This window comes from Rhinopithecus bieti, unplaced genomic scaffold (assembly GCF_001698545.2).
Source record: "Rhinopithecus bieti isolate Rb0 unplaced genomic scaffold, ASM169854v2 scaffold_2247, whole genome shotgun sequence".
Taxonomy (NCBI): Eukaryota; Metazoa; Chordata; class Mammalia; order Primates; family Cercopithecidae; genus Rhinopithecus; species Rhinopithecus bieti.
In genome coordinates this window covers 1,804,043-1,819,063 of record NW_016803732.1, presented here as the reverse complement: position 1 = coordinate 1,819,063, position 15,021 = coordinate 1,804,043, and the positions used below count along the sequence as shown (strand labels likewise).

The window sequence follows — 15,021 nt, the reverse complement described above, 5'->3', positions numbered from 1 at the left end:
CCAGTTATGTAGGTGAAAAATGCCACTTCATAATAATTCTTAGTTTATATTTGGTGAAGAAAACCATTTTCTTCAAATGCTCATGAGACAAGTATATTTCTCCTTTTGTGAACTGCTTGTGATATGCACACTTTTCTTGAGGTATTTTCTTATTTATTTCTAAGAGCTTTTCAACATTAAGTATATTATTTGTCTCCTTTACATAATTTCCTAAGTATTTCTAATATTAGACCCTTGTTAAGATATATCTCAATTTCAGAGATGTTAAAATGTGAAAAAATAAGCACCTAAAAATCAAGCATTTTGGACAGACTGCATGAACCCAGGAATTGGAGACCAGCCTGGGCAACAGGGCAAAACCCTGTCCCTACAAATTTTTTTTTCACTTTTGAGACGGAGTCTCACTCTATTACCCAGGCTGGAGTACAGTGGTGTGATCTCAGCTCACTGCAACCTCTGCCACCTGGGTTCAACCGATTCTCCTGCCTCAGCTTCTTGAGTAGCTGGGATTACAGGTTCCTGCCACCATGTCCGGCTAGTTTTTGTATTTTTAGTAGAGACTGTTTCACCATCTTGGCCAGGCTGGTCTTGAGCTCCTGACCTCGTGATCCACCTGTCCCGGCCTCCCAAAGTGCTGGGATTACAGGCATGAGCCACTGCGCCTGGCCAAAAAAATTTTTTTAAATTAGCTAGGTGTGGTGCTGTGTACTTGTGGTCCCAGCTACTTAGGAGGCTAAGGTAGGAGAATCACTTGAGCCAGGGAGTGGAGGTTTCAGTGAGGTGAGATCACACCACTGCATTCCAGCCTGGGTGACAGAGCAAGACTCTGTATCAAAAAAACAAAAAAAAAAAAATGAAGCATTTTAGTTTCCTCATTTACATTTTACCTCTGCACATGGGGTTTTACTTTTCTACCACTTTCATCCAACTGTAATTTATGTTTCCGTGTTTTGTATTTTACCGATTTTAAGATTTTTTAATTTCATATTTAGTATCTCTAATATTGCCACCTATCTTCTATAGATGTCCTAGATTTTACGAGATATGGAAATAAAATTAGGGATTTAATTTTATGTTTTTTCAAATAATTCACCAACTTTTAAATTGACTAGCATATTATTTCTTTGATATGGCATTTTATTATATTTTGTAAATACTTAGGTACACACAAACATGTAAATAAAAAACTTGAGCCTGTTTTTACCATGGATCCCTGATTAACATGGACCCCCAATTAATCTACCTAGCTTTGCCTCAATAATACACGCGGACCACTACAAAAGCTTCCTAACAGTTCTCCATGTCTATTCTTCCCGGATGCTATTTTCCATATGGCTGTCAGAAAGCTCTTAATCTTAAAATACAATTCTCATCACATCCCTTTAACAGACCCAAATTGCCTGAGGTATTAATACAATGACAAAATTCAACGTGGCAAATAAGGCCTCCATGACTTCTGGAACCTCATCTTTCTCCTCTATGGCTAATCTGGCCTTCAGTCATTTCTTCAAAAGGGTCAAGGTCCTTCTCATCTCTAGTCTCACTCGATGCTGTCCCCTCTTCACTGAATGCTGTTTACTGCTACTCTCTATCTGGTTAAATCCCACACTGGTACTGCAGAGCCCAAGCTAACTGATACAACTACTAGAAAAAAAGAAATCGTTTGGATTAAAAAAAAGAATCCCTTGATATGAGCACTAGATAAAAGGAAACTGGGATGTAGTAATCAGAGATCCATAGTAGAAACACACCCAAGTTTTATATATATATGTTTGTGTATACATAAATATTTATAAAATTTAATGTCATATCTAAGACATTTATTGCATTTATTCTATATATTCTCCTCGCTCAACTCTATCTTAGGTACACTATGAAAGCAGGAAGACGTGGGGAGGGGCAGAAGAGGGGAGATTAATTTCTCCCATTTATTTATCTTACTCTTCTGCCTTAGCCTGCTCTTTCAGCCTAAAAACAATTATAATAGAGAAGCACTCTCATGCTTAAAATAAAAGTAATAAAAGTGGTACCAGCCTATTCCATTTTGAACAAATAAGCTGCTAAGGCGGCTTTCCTAATTATGGAGTTGCTACAGAGAAAACTAAGTAAAACAAACTTTGTTTAGAAATTAGTCAATTTTCATTGAAAGAGAAACCTAAACTTTGTAAAAGTTTAAAAAGGTTTTACCAACATTTAAAATAGTAATTCAACCTAGAATAGTATCTCCTTATGATAAAACCTAGAATAGTATCTCCTTATAATAAAACCGGTGTCTGTTTTTTTTTTAAAAAGTCATATGGATACACAGATACTATTTCACATCTTCATCCATTTATCTCATCTTCAGAGGTATTCAATATGTATGTATACACCCTAGTATATACGGTATATAGTGAAACATGCTTTCATCAGAAGCAGAAGAGATGGTGCAAAACAAAGTAACACACAGAACAATAAAAACATTTTCAAAATGAATTTGGATGAGCAAATTTTTAAAACCAATATTCAATGTGGCAAGGGCACTGCAAGAAAGGTATTTTCATACTGGTTGGGGGTAAACTGGTAAAATCTTTCTAGCAAAGCGATTTCACAATCTATATACTAACAGTCTCCAAAATATCCCTCTCTTTAAGCCAATGATCCAATTTCTAGGTATTTTCCCTAAGAAATAACCAAAAGTATAAACAAACATTGATAATAAAAGGAGACACCTACGTGTCTGGCTCTGCTAAGGTTTTACAAATAGCAACCCTGAAACCATTTAACAGATAAGGAAAACTAAAGCACACAATATAAGTAACTTCAATAAGGTCACAGAGCTTATAAGCAGTTGAGCCAGGATCTGAACCCAGGCAATTCCACTCTATAGTAGACACTCTTAAACTACTATATTATGTTGCCTTTTTAGATAAAGATGCCCAATGTTTTATTTCCCAGAGTAAAACATCTGGAAATAAACATCTAACAAGCGAACAATGGTTGACTAAATTATCCATCCATAAAACTGATATTAAGCAGCATTAAAATATTTTTAAAAAATTACCGAGAGACAAATGCTTCTGATATGCTACATAAGAACAGACTACAAAACAGTACTGCATATGTATCATGATCCCTATTAAAAAATACATATTCGTATACACATTAAGATAGCTACATAAGACATGCACATACAAATCTGTTACCTACAAAAATAAAACCTTAAATGAACACACACAACAAAATTTGTGAAATAATACAAATTCAAAAGTAAAAACTGTCACTACTAAATATAAACTACTAATCTTTCACACAAAAGAATTTACAGCAACCTAGACATTCCCTCAACGGTACTGTTAGAACATAAAAGTTACAACAGCATTACTTACTCTTTTTATCTGTGGAGCTACTGAAATCTATACCACCAAGGCCTTCATTGCCTGCAGTTGAAGTAGCTGCTGTAGTTCCCAAAGTCAACCCTAAAGCATTCTGTCCAAGTCCTATAAATAAAACATCACTTATAAATTCCATTGGAAGACAACAAATTTCTTTCCTTACTGTTCAAAGGACTCTAATGCTTTTAAAGTTAGATTCTAGATTTTCTTCATATTAAGCATAATACATTTCTTCATATTAAGCAAATAACAAGAAACAAGTCTGGAGCATGTTTTGGTCAAAGACTGATACCCTTTCTTGAATGCAATGGTATATGTAGTTTGGATGATGCAATTTGTCATTATTAGAAGGGCCAGAATGTATATCAATTTAATATGTAGACATTCAATCTTTATTTGTTATAAAGGGGTTTTGTTAGAGAGGGTTTTTAAATCCTCTCTACAAAAGCAGTTTCAGTTGGTGTATTTTCAGGTGAATACATCTTGCCTTCCGAACACACTTCAGAACTGCATACTTTTAAGAGAGCCTAGTGTGAATTTGTAAGATTTGAATATAACATGTATTGAATATAATTTCATACTCCCAAGTTCTTTTCACAAAACTTAAAAAACAGTATTAGAATTCATTTGTTTATTTAAATCTTCCCTCCCTGACAAAAGGAATAAAAAGGACCAGACTATGGTTAATCATAAGTCATTAATGTATACTCGTGAGTCAAGTAGCAAAATTTCAAGCATCTTGTGTTGATAAATCTGTATTTCTTTATTATTATTATTATTGTTTTTGAGATGGAGTTTCACCGTTGTTGTCCAAGTTGGAGTACAACGGCATGATCTCGGCTCACTGCAACCTCCGCCTCCCCAGTTCAAGTGATTCTCCTGCCTCAGCCTCCCAAACAGCTTGGATTACAGGCATGCAGCACCATACCCGACTAATTTTGTATTTTTACTAGAAACGGGGTGTTTCACCATGTTGGCCAGGCCGGTCTCAAACTCCTGACCTCAGGTGATCCACCCGCCTTGGCGTCCCAAAGTGCTGGGATTACAGGTATGAGCCCCCGCACCCGGCCTAATAAATCTATACTTCTATAAGACCATGCATTCCTGAGCTGATATAACTTTTGTTCTTTTTAGAAAAAATGTTATCTCTAGATCAATTTACTGACTCCTTAAACAGGCTCTTCTTTGTTTTCTTATCTAGTTAGTCAATATTGAGAAAGAGGAAAATGCATTTCTAAAATACAGCTAATAGGTTGGGTGCGGTGGCTTATGCCTGTAATCACAGCATTTTGGGAGGCCGAGGCAGCCGAATCACTTGAGGTCAGGAGTTTGAGACCAGCTTGGCCAACATGGTGAAACCCCCATCTCTACTAAAATACAAAATTAGCCAGGCGTGCTGGCACACACCTGTAATCCCAGCTACTCAGGAGGTTGAGGCAGGAGAATCTCTCTTGAACCCTGGAGGTGGAGGTTACAGTGAACGAAGATCACGCCACTGCACTCCAGCCCGGGTGACAGAGCAAGACTCCATCCCAAAATAAATAAATAAATAAATAAAATATGGCAAATACATCCAATTATGTATGAAAACCATCATTTTATAATGTAGTTTTCATATTTAAAGGAAAATACGCAGATTAAAGAGAAAAAGTGATTTGTTCAAAGGGCTAAAATAAAAATAAGTACATTAAATATAAATATTTACTATTCTGGAGAATAAATACCATCAATTACCTGATGTTCCTGTGTTTGTACTCTGGAAAAGTGAACCTCCCAAACCAGCTAAGGCTCCCCCTAAAGAGAGGCCTGTTGATGCAGTTGTAGTGGTGGCTGTTGTCCCACCCAAATTATTTAGAGTAAATCCTGTGGATGCTATAAAAAAAAGAGATAGTAAGCTTTCAAAAGGCAACTTATTTAACAGCACCATAGAAAAATACAAATACAATGTTTTTAAAAACTGACATCCATGATAAAATTGGCTCTTTGGAAGAACTACTTGCTAAAGATAAAATTACATGCTTAAGAATAAAGAGAAACAGCAGCTTTAAAGCAAAAATCTGGGACAGAAATAAGGGCTTTGAGGAATATTACAATGGTACCAGGTAACTGATTCTAGACAGCAATATTGTCTTCAACCCAGGCCATCAACTTCACCTTCATATTAAATGAATCATAAGATAGGTGAAGTTTATGCCAAGTCTTTGTCTTTCCCTGTCACTAAATGGCTCCATGAAAACAAAGTCAATATTAACAGGTTTACATTTTACCTCTCTAGCCCTCTCCCCTGCTTTGCTCTTTAAATAGGGACTATCTCCCAAGACAGCCTCTCCTGCTTCAATGCTCAAAGTTTATTTATTTAAATTTTATTTTATTTATTAAATTATTTATTAAATTTTATTTATTTAAATAATTTTTAATTTTAATAATTAAAATTATTTTCTTTATAAATCAATAATTTCTGTAGTCAAAATCCTAAGTTATGTTTAGTAAAGATGACTATCTATGTTCTCTAACCAGATAAAATTGAAATTTAACCATTGAATGCAACGATTTTTCATTCCACCTCACCTGCTGGAGTTGATGTCAGAGCAGACGAAAGAGTCAGACCGCTAGCTGAGGTAGAAGCAATAGGTAGAGCAAATGGTGTGGCAGATGCTGCAGGTTTGTTGAATCCTAAACTGAAGCCTGTTGTAGCTGCAGATGTAGTGGCTGGCGTTCCTATTTAAATAAATAAATAAGTAAACAAACAAAATTCTACTTTACCTGTAAGTGTTCTATTATACTGGTTTCAATACGGATCCCTAAAAGTTTGTGATACTACCTTTTGCCAACAGAAGGAGGATACATCTATGAGAGAAAATATGTAGAAGTAGAGACTAAACCATGGTGAACACAAAAAAGATGGCTCTTTAAGAAAAACAAAAGAATGGCCTGGTACAGTGGCTCACGCCTGTAATCCCAACACTTTGGGAGGCCAAAATGGGCAGATCACTTGAGGTCAGGAGTTCGAGACCAGCCTGGCCAACATGGTGAAACTCCTCCTCTACTAAAAATACAAAAATTAGTCGAGTATGGCGGTGTACACCTCTAACCCCAGCTACTCGGGATGCTGAGGCATGATAGTCACTTGAATCTGGGAGGGGGAAGTTGCAGTAAGCTGAAATCACACCACTGCACTCCAGCCTGGGAGACAAAAGACTCTGTCTCAAAAAAAAAAAAAGAAAAGAAAAACAAAGCAAAAAAGAAAATCCAATCAATGTAATATACCGATTTTAATTCTACTCCTAGATTTACCTCTAATGCAGCATTTATCCTCCTCCTTTCCCTCTCAGCAGAAAAATGGTCCCTCCTCTCTAATACTTTAATAACCATTCTCTATTCCTTTCTTCTGGCCCCTGTGTCTCTGTCCGCCCCCAGCTGTCTCCCTATTCCTTTTCAGCTTTTTTTTTTCTGTAGCTGTCTTTCCTCTGTTCATGTCTTAAATGACACTTCCTAGGGTTCCATTCCCACTTCCTTACTTCCCCAATGACTCACCCACTTTCATCATTTCAACTACAGGTGATTAAGTCTAAACTGACATTCACCTAAGTCCTCACTGTCTAGTTCTATCTTGATGCCCCTTTGGCCTCCTACATATCTCACCACAAAAACTTTTTGCTAAATCTCCAACCTTGCTCAGTTCAATTCCTCAAGCCAGAAACCAGTCATTCTTGACATCCCTTCTTTCTCCTGTACTCCATTAGTCACAAATCCTGTCGACTGCACTTCAGAAATATCCTGTACTACAAGTATCCTTAAAAACCTTAGCTTAGGCCACCTCTCTTAAGAACTACTACAACAGTATTTATTTCTCTGGTATCAGTCTCTTCTAACCTCTAATCTATTCTTAAAATTATCTTGGTTACCTCAAAAAAAAAAAAAAAAAAAAAAATGGCCGGGTGCGGTGGCTCACATCTGTAATCCCAGCATTTTGGGAGGCTGGGGCGGGCAGATCACCTGAGGTCAGGAGTTCAAGACCAGCCTGGCCAACATGGCGAAATCCCATCTCTACTAAAAACACAAAATTAACTGGGCGTGGTGGCACATGTCTGTAATCCCAGCTACTAGGGAGGCTGAGTGAGACAGGAGAATTTTTTGAACCTGGGAGGCAGGGGTGGTAGTGAGCCGAGATCATGCCATTGCACTCCAGTCTGGGCAACAAGAGCGAAACTCCGTCTCAAAAAAAACAAAAAAAAAAACAAAAAAAAAAAAAAACAACAAAAAAAAAACACCACCACCACCAAAAACAAAAACCCCCCACAAATATCCTGGTGATTCTGCCCAACTTAAGGATCCTATTAACTCTAGATTGTCTTTAAAATAGAGTTTAAAGGCATGACATATACCTCCCTTTCCTATCTGGTCCCAACCTGCTCCTCAAATCTCAACTCTGCCCACCATTTCCACCTCTGATTTCTAAGCTCCAAGAACAAAATATTTCGTATTTCCCTGAATGCTTTTATGACTGGGCCTTTGCATTTGCCAATCCTCTGTTTGAAATGCTTCTTGCCCGTAAAGTAAACCATACTGTTATCTTCCTCTCCCTTTCATGGTGCCTCTCCCACATCTTTTAGGAAATTTATCAGATTATACAAGAACATGTTAATATACCTGCCTAACCCTTCCACCTCACAACAGACTGTCTTGCTCCAACCCTTAGCAGTTCCCAATGTCATCATCAAGGACCATCCTCACTACCAGTGCCACAAGATAATATTCAATGTTCAAGGCATCATGTATACACAAGGCTGCATGGTTAGGAAGTAATAACTGCTCAAACAATATTAAGTAAAGAAATGTATGAATGACCTGCATTGACTTAACCTGAAATCACTGAGAGAAAAGAAGCCAGAAACGATGCTTCTAGATTGCCCTGATCACAACTAGTAAGTTCCTGCCAGAGTACAGTACTTTGAAATCATGTATGGGGTTGCAACCTCAGAAAACAAGACTCAGGCGTAGTGTGGCTCAAGTCTATAATCCCAGCACTTTGGGAGGACAAAGAGGGCACGCGGCTTCAGGCTAGGAGTCCATGACCAGCCTAGGCAACATAGTGAGACCTTGTCTCTACCAAAAAAAAAAAAAAAAAAGCCAGGCGCAGTGGCTTACACCTATAATCCCAGCACTTTTGGGAGGCCAAAGCGGGTGGATCATTTGAGGTTGGGAGTTTGAGACCAGTCTGACCGACCAACATGGAGAAAGCTTGCCTCTACTAAAAATACAAAATTTGCCGGGCATGGTGGCACATGCCTGTAATCCCAGTTACTTGGGAGGCTGAGGCAGAAGAATCGCTTGAACCCAGGAGGCGGAGGTTGCAGTGAGCCGAGATTGCGCCATTGCACTCCAGCCTGGGCAGTAAGAGCAAAACTCCATCTCTTAAAAAAAAAAAAAAGAAAATTAGCCGAGCATTGTGGTATGTACCTATAGTCCTAGCTATTTGGGAACCTCAGGGAAGATCGCTTGAGCCCAAGAGTTTGAGGTTGCAGTGAGCTGTGATGGTGCCACTGCACTCCAGCCTGGGCAACAGAGGAAGAACCTGTCTGATGGGGGGGAAAAGAAAGCAAAAAAGAAAACAAGAAGATTCACTTGCTTGTCTTTGCAGCCAATCCAGTCCAAAACTTTGGTGATAAACAGATGTGTTGTGTTTTCTGTTAATAACAGCTGTAGCATCCAAATGAAGTCTGCCAATCCTTATTTTAAAACTCAATTTAAGGGCTTCTAAATGTTCTTTCATTTCCTTTTCCTTTCCGTTCACATTGTTTACTGCCATCCAGATTGAAAGCTGGCTGAAACCCTAGTTATTCACATTCCCTTTAGCATAACACTACAGAAGGTATTATGTATTTGGATATTAGTTCAACACCCTCAATTTTTTAAATAACTAAAAGCCCCCAAATATTACCTAAGGCCTCACAACTATTTTAGAGGCTTACTTCCAAAATTTCTGGCTTAAAGTTTGGTGTTTTTTCCACTAAATGAAGTCAAATGACTAAAAAAAGTAATATGAAATAAACTTCCACATTAAAAACAATTTCTGCATTTAAAATACTTTTCTGAATTATAAAAGTACTCTACAAAGTCATTCCTTTTTTTCACTACTCAAATACTGAAAGGTTCTCTGATAAGTCACCATCTGTGATACACACACTTTTTTCTATACCCCAGCTCTGTGAGATATTAGAAGAGAGAAGAGTAGAAAGATCACTCAATTTATTAAAATTATTAGAAGATCACAGAGCTGGGATCTTTCCTCAAAAATTCTTACCCAGAGTTAATCCTGTAGTTATAGTTGTTGCTATTCCTGGGGACAAAAAGAGAAATAAAATTTAATCATCAATGAAGATGACATTCTTTTGGTTTACTCGTCATAAGGCAAAGACTTAAAATCACCCTCAGGGAGTGACAATACTTCTAATTAGAACAATACATATCATAGTATCTGCCACCATAACCACTAATCACGCATTTTTCCCATAGCACTGGTTTTCATATTACAAGCTGTGCATAATTTGATTAAGGAATAAAATTTATAAAATGCAAATAACTATTGCTTATAACAAAATTAAGCAAGACCAGAAAAAGCAACTCCAAACAAAATGCTACACTGAGCTGTCTCAAGCAGCTCACTGACTAATCTGCTCATATTTATTCCTGTCATTCTCCATTTTATAGATGTGGCTGTGAAATGTGCTGCACTCAAAGCTGGAAGATCAATGCAAAAAGTAGTAAGAAAACAAAGTATTAGAAAATAAAGGGTAAATAAAGAAGCAAACTTTTAAATGGTCAGCTCCAGTGAAACACTATTTTCCAGCTGTATTAAAACAAAATTTTCCATTGTTTTCGAAACCTTCAAGTCCTTTATCTATTGCCCTCTTCCCACTTATATGTTTTAATAATGCGAAAATGTAAAACATCTCTTAGGAATGTAAATTATAGACCAGGCATGGTAACTCAGGCCTACAATCCCAGCACTCTGAGAGGCCAAGGCAGGAGGATCACCTGACCTCAGGAATTTAAGACCAGGAGGAGACCCCTTCTCTACAAAAGTAAAAAAAAAAAGAAAAAAAAAAAGAGCCAGGCGTGGTGGTGCACACCTGTGGTTCCATCTACTCAGGAGGCTGAGGTGGGAGGATCACTTGGATCCAAGAGGTTGCCAGGCTACAGTGGGCCATGATCATGCCACTGAACTCCAGCCTAGACAATAGAGCAAGACTGTGTATCCAAAAAAAAAAAATGTAAAATATGTTACAGTAAGGGTGCTCATTATCTCATGTATGTTAATGTTCCAAATTGATAAAGCTGGCTTAAACAACAATCTTCACTAAGGAAAAACTACATTATACAATCTAAAAATTTAATGTTTGTATGTTTTCCTTCCTTCCTTCAGAGTAGATGACAGTCACTGATCGGGCCTATATCACTAGCCCTTAATTCCAATTCCTTGTATTTCTTTTCATCTTAGTATTTACCATTTTTTAAGGTCTACTCCCAGTGATGATCCTTGTAAACGGAGATACAGGACAGAATTTAGGAAAGAATATCCCAAGCCTACTCTCTGACAATGTGGTCAGATCCTCCTCACCTGTATTTGTTCCTCCTAGAGTGAACCCAGTGGCAGGTTTAGATCCAAAGAGCCCGGTTCCAAAACCACTTGAAGCAGCAGATGTAGTTGCTGGAGTTGCAGTACTTCCAAGATTTCCAAAATTGAGCCCCACAGAAGGGTTGCTTATTTAAAAAAACAAAAACAGAACAAAAACTACATGCACAAAAGGAAGTCTACTAGAGCCAATATTTACTTAAGAAAAATAAAAATTAACTCTTCAAGATAGTTTCATTCACGTAACGTATCAAATACATTGTCATAGGACCCAAAAATAAAAATAAATTTACCTTTAACCCACCAAGTTCAAACACGTTTCTGTTCTTCCTTAAAAATAAATCCACATGTAAACGTAGTCTTAAAAAATACAATACTACCAGATTTCAGGCTGGGCGTGGTGGCTGACGCCTGTAATCCCAGCACTTTGGGAGGCCAAGGCTAGTGGATCACGAAGTCAGGAGTTCCAGACCAGCCTGACCAACAGGGTGAAACCTTGTCTCTACTAAAAATACAAAACTTAGCCGGGCATGGTGGTGACATGTGCCTGTAATCCCAGCTACTCAGGAGGCTGAGGCAGGAGAATCGCTTGAACCCGGGAGGCAGAGGTTGCAGTGAGCCGACATAGTGTCACTGCACTCCAGTCTGAGTGACAGAGCGAGACTCCCTCTCAAAAAAAAAAAAAATACCAGATTTCAAGAAAAGCAGTCTACAGCAATAAGGATTTCAGATCTCAAGGTAATCGTAAGTAAGGATCACAATTATTCTGCTTTCACCAATGTTTGAAACCTAGCATATTTTAAAATGGCCATAGAAAAGTGATTTTAAGTTATCTTCACTAGCTCTCCGTTGCTACATTACCACATTCATAGGGCAATGTGGGGTTGGGGAGAGCTCATAGTTAGGGATTTTACCACCAAAAAAAGCAAAATAGAAAAACTAGTGGGCACATTTCCTGGCAAAACTTAAACGCAAAGCAAAATCACCGTGTCTCAGGATCATGTGTTCATTAACAGAAACTCTTCAGAGAGCGTTGGAAAGCTTAAAAAAAGAACAGCTGATAAAAGCAAGTGAATGTGAACAAAGTTCACAACTTTTCAACTACCCTTATCAAAACTCAGAGGTTCAGATTTGCTAGAAAAAGGTGAGAAGACAAATTGTGAAAGCAAGCAAAGTTTGACAAGTTGGCACTTCAAAAATTATGTAGGAGAGTTAAGGGAGATTATATAGCATAATGGGGAATCCTCTTTATCGTACATATTTATTACTTCCTTTGCTGCTCTTCCATAAAGAGTAATCACCATGGGAGAACCCAGTATCATTTTTTAAGTCTCAAAATCTCTAGCAGCAGTAGTGTGGTTGGTTCCAGTACCAGTTCCCCCAAGTTATGGTACTTGTGTGCCATTCCTTAACCTTTCTGAGCCTCTATTTCCTCATCTGCAAAATAGGAATTAACAGTACCTACTTAGCGTAATTTTTTTTTTTTTTTGAGACGGAGTCTTGCTCTGTCGTCCAAGCTGGAGTGCAGTGGCGCGATCTCGGCTCACTGCAAGCTCTGCCTCCCAGGTTCACGCCATTCTCCTGCCTCAGCCTCCCAAGCAGCAAGTAGCTGGGACTATAGGCACCTGCCACCACGCCCAGCTAATTTTTTGTATTTTTAGTACAGACAGGGTTTCACCGTGTTAGCCAGGATGGTCTCGATCTTCTGACCTCATGATCCGCCCGCCTCGGCCTCCCAAAGTGCTGGGATTACAGGCATGAGCCACTGCGCCTGGCCAGCAGAATTTTTTTTTTAAATATAAGACTTCAGAAATTGCACAGGATGAATTAACTTCAATAAATGTTGTTATGACTGTTATCATTATGGATACTTATAAATTCAACTAAATATATTATGTACAAGGCGTTATGCCAGGAATAGCAAGGAAGCAGAAAGATGACCAAGTCCCTAGTCAAGGAACATGCCGTTTACCAGGGGGAAAACAACACAAATAACTGTACTCCAAGCCAGAAGAGTTTCTCCAAGTGACTTGGGTCTGGGTGCCTTCAATTGCATAACCAGCTTAAGAAGCCACTCAGATTTTTGCAAACATTGGGGGACAAGGAGGAAAGGAAATACTCAAGCAGTAGATCATTCAAGCAGCAGAAATGTACACACCTTCAGTAAGTTTACAATTACTATAAGGCAGATTATAATCAAGTGCCAAATGATGGCAAAGAGATACTGCACAAGTTTGAGGCAAAGAGCTAACCACTGTGAGGGGAACAGAGACGGAGGAGCCTATTAAGGGGCAGAACTTGAGGTGTGCCATCCATACTGAGTAGGTAAAAGGAGAGGAAGTACTTAGTTCACCGCTGATCTTTAAAATGTGTTTGTGTGCACCTTCGGTGTATAAAGGTGAGGTGGGAGACAAAGTAGTGCTGCAAGCTCTCACTAACAATTAAAACACAGATCTTGACCAGACCGGGTGGCTCATGCCTGTAATCCCAGCACTTTGGGAGGTTGAGGTAGGCAGACTGCTTGAGACCAGAAGCTTGAGACCAGCCTGGGCAACATGGTAAAAGTGTCTCTACCGAAAAAAGCAACAAAAAACTTCCACAAAACAAAAATTAGCCAGGCGTGCTGAAGCATGCCTGTAATACTAGCTACTCAGGAAGCTGAGGTGGAAGAATCACTTTAGCCCAGGAGGTGAAGGTTGTAGTGAGCTGAGACTGCATCACTGCATTCCAGCCTGGGAGACAGAGCAACGCCGTCTTACAAAACAAAAAAGCCCACAGATCTTCAAACATTTAGTCTGAATTTAAAAGGTATTATTAGGCCGGGCACGGTGGCTCAAGCCTGTAATCCCAGCACTTCTGGAGGCCGAGATGGGTGGATCACGAGGTCTGGAGATTGAGACCATCCTGGCTAACACGGTGAAACCCCGTCTCTACTAAAAAAACTACAAAAAACTAGCCGGGCAAGGTGGCGGGCGCCTATAGTCCCAGCTACTCGGGAGGCTGAGGCAGGAGAATGGCGGGAACCCGGGAGGCGGAGCTTGTAGTGAGCTGAGATCCGGCCACTGCACTCCAGCCCAGGCGACAGAGCAAGAGTCCGTCTCAAAAAAAGAATACATAAATAAATAAATAAATAAATAAATGGTATTATTAAAAACACATTGCTACAACCAAAACTAAGTGAGTTATGATATCACACACACAGAGACCTGAGTGTGACAAGCAAAAGAATATAGTATGCAATAGCTATACCCAGATAACATAGGTACAACCATAAAAGGGGCATATATGCCAAAATATTTAGCTTCGCTGTGGGTAGTCTGATCGTATTGTTATTTCGAAACTGTTGTGTGTATAATGTGGAGTAGAAACAAACGAGTATCTAGGGGATACTAAACCATTATTGGCGGCTGGGCGCAGTGGCTCACGCCTGTAATTCCAGCACCTTGGGATGCCGAGGAGGACGGATTACCTGAATCAGGAGTTTGAGACCAGCCTGGTCAACATGGTGAAACCCTGTTTCTACTAAAAACATCAAAAAAAAAAAAAAAAATTAGCCTGATGTGGTGGTGTGCCTGTAATCCCAGCTATTCGGGAGGCTGAGGCAGGAGAATCGATTGAACCCAGGAAGCGGAGGTTGCAGTGAGCCGAGATTGCGCCACTGCACTTCAGGCTGGGTATCAAGAGCAAGACTCTGTCTCAAAAAAAAAAAAAAGGCCAGGCACAGTGGCTCACTCCTGTAATCCCAGCACTTTGGGAGGCCGAGGCAGGTGGATCACGAGGTCAGGAGATCGAGACCATCCTGGCTAACACGGTGAAACCCCGTCTCTACTAAAATACAAAAAAAATTAGCCGGGCGTGGTGGTGGCACCTGTAGTCCCAGCTACTCAGGAGGCTGAGGCAGGAGAATTGCATGAACTCAGGAGGTGGAGCTTGCGGTGAGCCAAGATCACGCCACTGTACTCCAGCCTGGATGACAGAGCAAGACTCCGTCTCAAAAAAAAAAAAAAAAAA

General features: G+C 39.3%; 1 protein-coding gene across 2 annotated transcripts in view; it reads right to left on the bottom strand.

The window, feature by feature from the left end:
- NUP58 (nucleoporin 58) overlaps positions 1–15,021 on the bottom strand; it is a 52,160-nt gene that overhangs the window by 32,278 nt on the left and 4,861 nt on the right. For both annotated transcript variants that reach the window (XM_017852385.1, XM_017852380.1), the window contains exons 2-6: positions 10,996–11,138; positions 9,679–9,714; positions 5,943–6,092; positions 5,109–5,246; positions 3,369–3,479 (exon numbers count right to left, since the gene is read on the bottom strand). In XM_017852385.1, coding sequence (XP_017707874.1) covers positions 3,369–3,479; positions 5,109–5,246; positions 5,943–6,092; positions 9,679–9,714; positions 10,996–11,138 — 578 coding nt within the window. The remainder of the gene's footprint in view (positions 1–3,368; positions 3,480–5,108; positions 5,247–5,942; positions 6,093–9,678; positions 9,715–10,995; positions 11,139–15,021) is intronic.